The 7,767-nt window shown below is 56.8% G+C and overlaps 1 protein-coding gene across 1 annotated transcript; it reads left to right on the top strand.

Annotated features, from left to right (window-relative positions):
• The first annotated feature begins 4,235 nt into the window (after positions 1-4,235).
• LOC126766990 (outer dynein arm-docking complex subunit 3-like) lies at positions 4,236-5,702 on the top strand. Its single transcript, XM_050484627.1, is given in 4 exon segments — positions 4,236-4,650; positions 4,653-5,279; positions 5,282-5,460; positions 5,511-5,702. Coding segments are annotated over 4 exon segments (1,413 nt in total).
• The last annotated feature ends 2,065 nt before the right edge of the window (positions 5,703-7,767 follow it).

Below are 7,767 nucleotides of genomic sequence, written 5' to 3'. Positions count from 1 at the left end.
CAATCGGTGCTGCCTTTCTCTGCCGGCCGTATCGAATGCGAACCCGACGAAAACAATGGACAAGTTACACTCGCGGGAGAGGATGGGGAGGAGACGGCGTTCGCTACCGCCAAATGTCTCTTCCACTCGGCGGCCGGCGGCAGGGGAGTCTGTAAGAAGGACAGCTGAGCCGCAAGCGCCTCGCAGCGGTCATGCCACGGCGGAGGCGGTGGTGGTGTCGCCCGCAACGGCTCTCCCGCCGCCCCACGTGGATTCTGTGGGTCACTTGGGCAGCGTGGCATTTCCCCGCGCTTCGCCGCCATTTTCTGCGCTCTCCCAGGCGAAGAGGCGTGCCTCGAGCACCCACCAGCGAGACAGTGATTTTCTTCCTCTTTTTCCCTATCCCTCACCCACGGTTTCCGCGACGCGCAACGCCCCGACACAGCCGTGCAGCTGTGTCGGTGTCGAACACAATTGCGGAGGTCAGCAAAGTCGGTGTCAGACACAACAAAAGACGCAGATGCCGCGTCGAGGCGGTTGAGATTCTTCACAATGACGTCACCGCCTTGGACTACAGCCCGAGGCTCACCTCCAGCCGGCTGTCTATCGAGGCAAAGGTGGTCCGCACCTACGTGTTCGACTCCATGAAGGACGCGCTCTTGCACTACAACTGTTTAGAGGCGCTGGAGCTCATGCGGGCGCAGTACGCGCCGGGATATCGAGCCAAATTCCGCAGGCACGCACACGCAAGGCCCGGACGACAACGAGGACGAGACAACTGCACGGGCAAACTTCGAACGACGTGGAAGACGTCGAGGATAGCACTCACGAGGGCGATGAACGCGAGCAGCGTGACATCGGAAGGATAGAGGACGGCACGGACGGTTGCCCGTGGGCCCTGAGCGCCGGTGGCGGTCGTGGTGGTGTGGAAACCGCTGACGCCTTCCCCGTAAGGCTCGCAGCGACAGACGACGAAAGCGGCAGGGCAACGCTCAGTGTAAGTTCCTGCACGTACGGTCTCGACGACGCGACAGGGGCAGGGGCGGCCTTTGCTTGCCCCGCGCGGCAGGCATCCGCGACGACGCAATCGCATTCATCGAGTGACGCTTTTCGGTGTGCAGCCACCGCGTCGATCGCCTCTTTGCAAGTCAGCAGCCTCGCCGCCACGCCACGGACGATGGCGGCGACGACGACGACGGCGGTTCACTGCGGCGCTTTTGCGCACGCTCGCAACCGCAAGGCCAAAAAGAGGATGACCGCCATGTGACAACAGCGGTGCTTTGTGATTCATCTCTCTTAACCGTTCTTTACGCCTCGACGCCCCCAACCCGCATGATCACGGCCTGGAAACTCAACTGCAGAGCATCCGAGAGGGGGCAAGGAGCAGCGCCCAGGACGGTGGTGCATCGTCGCCGGTGCTCGGTAGCGTAACGGCATGCTCGGCGCCCTTCTCCCCGTGGTCGAACACCCCTTTGGGGCAGAGCAGTCCCCTGCCTCTGCAATTGCAAGAGTTGTCGGCGGCTGCCGCGTCCGCCTCCGCGCCACCGTCCCCGCCTATGGGCAGCACACAACTTTGGCAGCAGCAGCAGCCGTCATCGTCGGGTGTAAAATCGCCTCCCTTGGTATCTACGCGGGTGCCTCCCGCTCCCCCGCTGCTATCGTCTTCGCACGCCGACACCGTCGTCTCCGTCTTCACAGCAGACCCCAACTTCAACGCTGTCGTCCGCGAACTGCTGATGCCGGATCCCGCCGATGCTCACCCCTACACCGCCAGCCTCGTCTCCCAGCGCCGCATGTTGGCGTTGTACGAAACGGGCATGCCGCCCTGGGCGGTGTTTCTCGCTTCTACCATTTTGCCCTATCGCCGTTCTTTGCGGATGCTCTACGCTGCGCTGGTGAACCTGTGGCCGCTCGTCTCTCTCTTTGTCGGTGTCTACGACCTGTACAAGCACCTGCCACAACTGAAGAAGTTTCTCTCCACACACTGGAGCCATTAACGCAGTGGGTGGACGAGCGCGTCACGGTGCGCGTCTCCTTTCTCCTGACGTACCTTTTCTCCGTCGGACTCACCACCTTTGCGAATCTGTCCAGTTTCTTCTCGCGCTTCTTCGCGGTTCAGCTGGTCTCCCTGCCTTTTGTTCGGCTGCTGTTCCAGGCGATTCGAATGCCGTTCCAGGTGGTTTTTGACACTACGTGGGTGTGCGGCACTGTCCTCTTCTCCTTCGCCCGGCTGCTCGTCGTGACGGTGAAAGTCATGGTCATGGGGCCTTTCTTGCTTGTGCCGCAGCTTGCGGGGCTGCGCCAGGTCCGCTCCGTCGCCGCCGTGCCCGCCGCTGCCGCGCAGGGCACCTCGCTCTCCCTGCGTTGGTGGCGGGCTTGGCAGGAGTTTTGGGTGACGGTGGCCTCCCCGACGAAGAACTTGGCGAAGGCGTGGTGTGACTCCGTCCTTTACCTTTGCTCTTCCGCGGCACGCCGCGAGGCGACGATCCGCCGCTGGTACGCGCCCAAGTGCCAGCTCCTCTTTGACCTCCTGTACGAGGCACTTGACATCACACGCGTGAACCTCAGCATCGTCTTCGACTACTTCTGGCGAGACGGTTACGGCCAAGTGATGATCCTCGCCGCGGTGGTGATCTACCTCCACTGGCTGACCTTCTGCGTCTCGCAGGCGATGGTGCACGAACTCACACAAGCGTTGGCGGCGGTGCTGTGGCGGCAGTGGACCGATCTCGCGACGGGCGGAAGCAACGTCACCGTCCTCCGCGAAAGTCGTGGTAATTTGGATGGACAGGCAGAAGACTGGCTTCCGCAGCAGCAGCGCGCGGGAAGTGCAGACACCCTGCACTGGCTTTCAACACTTTTTCCAGTACGACCGTTGTTTGTGGGCGGTCTCGGAAATGCGAGCCGATGGGAAGGAATTCTCCTCCTCCCACACACAGGCCGTCTCCTTCCTGGTGCGTTTGTGCAAGGGTGGTGGCCGTGTGTGGCGCATTTTTTTTGCCTCTCTCCGAGTCGACGACGCGGTGTCGGGCAGCTGACGGGAGACGCTGAGGCGCGATCCGCCACTGCCAACGGCGGCGGATGGAAACAGGTCGTCTGTGCTTGAGCACATTTCTACTCTCTTCCGAGGACCAGTGACGCCCGTGATGCCGACCTACACAGCGGAGCAGCTTCAGCAGCGGCAGGTGAGCGTGGTCGTCCATCACCCACCCACCTCGCTGCGTCCACGCTGGGTCTGCGTACATTCCTCGCTTACAATAGCGCCACTTGGCTGCGCTACGACGCCGACGAGCTTGTCTATCATGAACGGCGGTGTGAGGCAGCGAAGCACGCAGGCTCCGACCCGTCCTCCTGCACCACGGAGGAAAGCCGAATGACCTTCCCCGAGCCAGGAGCTCTCCGCTGCCCTCACCGGACAACGGTGTGGGAAGTGAACGCCACGCCGAGAAGAACGGTGATGAAATCCCTTTTTATATTCACTCTCCTCGTCGTCGTCATCTTTTACTAAAAAGCAAAAAAAAAAAAAAGTACTGTGTTCAATCTTTTGGTCCTGGAATTAACCCCCTCCCCCTTCTCCTTTTTAGATTTTTACTTCTTTTGCGATTACTTCGTCTCTTTAATGCGAGCCCTAGACGGCTATATGCCTCTTGCTTTTTATTCTTCTCCCCCCCCTCTCTCCTCTTCTTCCTGGACACCTCTTGCGTGTTTCCCTCCCGTTCTCTCTGTTTCTCGCAATCGAGAAAAAGACAGAGAGGTGGGAAACCAGATAAAAAAATGGAACACGCACACAGGTTCATGCCAAACAGAAAAAAAAAGTGTGTAAAAGACAACCCCTCCCCTTTCCTCCCAGCGATGTCCTCGCCCACCAATGCATCCCCACCGATTTTGAGGGATGGAGGGGACACGATAAAAAAGTGAAGAAACGCATTGTGTTTGCGTGTGTTCGGTGGCCACGACTGTTTTTTTCCCTCCTTCTTTTTTCTCTGATCGTGTACACGGGGCCTCCCCCCATTTGTCGCATACTCTGCCCAAAAAAAAAGTATATTATACTAAGCCTTAAAGAAGTAAAGGGAGAAAAAAGGCGTCCTCACTCCGTAGCTTTGTCTCTTTCTCTCTCTTTCCCTTCGTTTTCTCTCTCTCTTCGCTTTCGCTCTCGCATTTTTTGTTTTTTCTCCTTCTTACCTTTTCTCACTCGTTTGCTCACGCAAGGTCAAGAGAGAAAAAAGGAAAAGAAAAGGAAAGGAGAGGCAACGAACATGAACCCAGATGATGAGTTGCTGAAGAAGCGGCAATCTGTCCTCGACGTGGGTCAGAAAAACCAATTTGAAGCCGTGCAGATGGAGATTCGACGCAACAACGAAACGCTCGCTTCGCTGCGCCGGGAGAACAAGGAACTCCGCGCTGCTCTCCAGATGTCTCTTCGTGGACAGAGCAACGTCAGCATTGAAGATCACTACGCGAAGGAGGAGGAGCTGATCCACAACAAGATGTGCGTGCTCAAGCGAAGCCTGAACGCGGTGAAGGGCAAAAACGCAGAGCTGACGAAGGAAATCGAAAAGACACGGGAGGATAACAACTACGTGCAGAACGAGGGCGCCGCCTCTGTCGTGGATGAGAACTCCGTGGTCGCAAAGAAAATTCGCGCACTTGAGAACCGCCTGGACAAGTGCCTGACAAGCACAACGAGGTGAACGCCATCCGCTGCACCTACGAGACACTTCTAGAGCGGCTGCAGCTCGAGCAGGCCGGCTTTGACACGCAGCTCAGTTCAACGGAAAAGGCGCTTCAGTCGGCCAAGCGCGAGCTCGCGGAGCTGAATGATGTCGGCCAGCAGGCCAGCAAGAGCCGTGACCAGGCGCGCGCAGAGGTGAGTCAGCTCAAGGCGAAGCTCGCCGAGGACCGCCGCACACAGGCAAAGGACCTCGAGCAGCGGCGCCAGTTCTTGCAGGACAAGCGCGACGTCCTCGAGCGCAAGCACAATGTCCTGGTAGTCAAGATGGCCCAACAGGAAGAACGTCACGCAAAGGCGATGCAGACGCTCATCGGCGGTGGCAACGGTGCCGGCGGCACCGCGAACAGCCGCCGCCGTCTGCAGGACGGCACGGAACGTGGTGGAAACGCCTCATGGCTCGCCACGCTTTCCAGCGAGGAGCTCGACGAGCTGCGTCATCAGAAAGAGGCCTACCTCAAGCTTCGTGATGCGACGATGTCGTCCAACGTCGCCGAGGTCATCGCAAAGGTTCTCGAGCGTCGCGACAACCACGAGCAGCTTTCGAACACCGCCTCCGAGCTTGAGCGCGCGATGCGAACCAGGCCACCAAGGCTCGCATGCAGAGCTTGTGGGACGACATGAACCAGAGGGCAGGCGGCGCCATGGTGACCGCCAAGACCACCCGCACTGCCCGCGACGTGAAGCGGCTCAAGACCGTTCAGGCCGCCGGCGGCGGCGACTCCGACGACGACTCGACGATAACTTCGGTGGTAACGGTGTGGAGCCAGACTACGGCCTCCTCGCCAGTCGCGTGCGACAGAACCGTGCCATCGCGGCGGAGTTCGCCAGCCACCTCAAGGACCGCGAGGGCGAACTGGACGAGGCGCAGAAGCAGCAGGACGTGCTGTCCCAACTCGTCACGGACGTCGAGGCCGGCGTGCAACACTTAGGCGAGAAGCTCTCCGTGCTGCGCGTGTCAGACCTCCCACCTCTGCCTCCGCCTCGACTTTGACGCCCGCCGCCATGTCGGCACCACACCTCGGCTACCTCACCACCTTGCCGCGCTCCTGAAGAACACGGAACTGGCGACGCAGCGCTTCTCTCCGCCGCCGAGGTCGTCGACCTCCTCCGTCACTGCGATGCCAAGATGCAGGGGATGCTCGAGGAGCTCACCCCCGAGGAGGTCGACGCCGTCGCACGCGCGATGAGCACGGCGCGGGTTATTGTCCCGGCGACGAACACCCGTCTCAAGTTCACCAACACACAGACGGTGAGCCAACAACAACAACAACAACAACAACCACCCCCACGACGATGCGCGCGGCCAGGCAAGCGGCGCCGACGGCAGTAGCAGCAGCTGCAACGCAAACAGTGACGGGGCAAAGGGCGAAGACGGAGATGGAGACGACGACGACGACGACGAGGACGTGGCGGCGCGGGGGATCGCCTCGGGCCAGCCGGTGGACGAATTTCCTGACAACGAGATTCACGACCGCAATGAACTGAAGATGATGTCACTCGCGACGGTAGAGAGAGAGGAGATGAAGCGCCTGCGTCGGCGCGCGGCGGCGGCAGCTCGCAAGGATGAAACGATGTAAGATTTCATTTTTTTTCTGTGTTTTCGTTTTTTGTTGTTTTTGTTTTGGACTTTATTGAGTCGCTCGGTTTGTGAAGAAGAGGAGCGCAAAAGGAGAAGAGAGAGGGGAGAGAGGCGAGCGAACAGACTGAATGGTTTGTGCCGTGTTTTGCGTTTCTCTCTCCTTCCCCTTCCCTTTTTTTTTTTGCACGTCTCTTGTGCTCATTTTTGTTGCTGGTTTGTTGTTTCTTGCTGTGCTCCTTCTCTTCTGCTTTCCGTTTGGGAGGGAGGGAGAGAAGAGGAGGAGGAGGAGATGCTGCCACTGCCGCTGCTGCTTTTTTTTTTTTCCTGATGGGCTGAATGGAGAAGCCATCGCTTGGATGGCGTGTGTGTGTGTGTGTGTGGGGTGTCCCTCTCTCCCGTGTGGCACGTCTCTCTCTTTTCCATTTCTCTCTCTATTCTTTCCCCTGTGTTTTTTTTTCTTTCTCGTTTTGGTTTGCCGTTTGGCAGTTTGCATTTTTTCTTCTTCCCTTGCTGCGTAGCTGGGTAGATGACACACTGTTGTCTTTTTTTTTTTTCTTTTTTTTTTTGGTTTCAATGTACCTCTCTCTAGTTCATGCCGTTTTCCCTCTCCCTCCCCCTTCTCTCTTCTCCTTCCCCTTGCTCTCCTTCGCATGTAAGATTGTTTGGCAAATCATTTCTTCGCATGTCATTTCGAAACTCCCTGCCCCTCCTTTTTTTGTTGTTTTTTGTTTTTTCATGTCTTGCGGTGGCTCTAGTTGACGATGGTTTTTTTTTTTTTGGCGATTTACTTTATTTTTTGTCCGGTTTTTCTTGTTGTCGTTGCGTTGATTTTTTTTTTTCATTTTAACGGAACCTTTCTCGTGCTCAGTCTCACAAATGTTGAAAAGGATAGAGAGAGGACCGTCGTCTCTCTTTTTTTCACTCTTTTTTTTTCCCCCCCCCCCCCCCCCCATTCTTTTTTTTTCTCTCTCAACTGATGTATCACCCTCATGTAAGGAACCACATACCCACCTGTCCCATCACCCCTCCTTCCTCCACATATGTCATTACTTTGGCTTTCACTCTCTGTTGAAACTCAAAACAAAAAGAAAAAGAGAAATAGAAAAAAAAAGGAAAACAGTTCAAGTACCGTTGCCTTATTTACACATCTCACTCTCTCTCTCTCTCGATAAGCTCTCTCTCTCCCTCCCCCCCCCCCCCCCCTTGCCTCTCTCTCTCTCACTATCGTGTAGTGTCTGTGCACTCGGCATTTTGCATCGCTGTTGTTGCTGAGGTGGATGGTGGTTGTTCCTTTAAAAAAAAAAAAAAAAAGGAGAGACAAAACCTCTGCCGCATCAAAAGGAAAACAAATGCGTCACTTGCTTTGGCTGCGTTTACTGCTCTCTCCTTTATCTTCTACAGCTGCGGCTTTTTTTCTGTTTTTTTTTTTTTTCAATCTAGTGAACTCTACTTCCTAGCATCACTAGTGCCTCTTTCG

The sequence above is a fragment of the Bactrocera neohumeralis genome, unplaced genomic scaffold (assembly GCF_024586455.1).
Source record: "Bactrocera neohumeralis isolate Rockhampton unplaced genomic scaffold, APGP_CSIRO_Bneo_wtdbg2-racon-allhic-juicebox.fasta_v2 ctg3429, whole genome shotgun sequence".
Lineage (NCBI taxonomy): Eukaryota > Metazoa > Arthropoda > Insecta > Diptera > Tephritidae > Bactrocera > Bactrocera neohumeralis.
The sequence above is the reverse complement of the archived record's forward strand: the minus strand, read 5'-3'. Positions and strand labels throughout refer to the sequence as shown.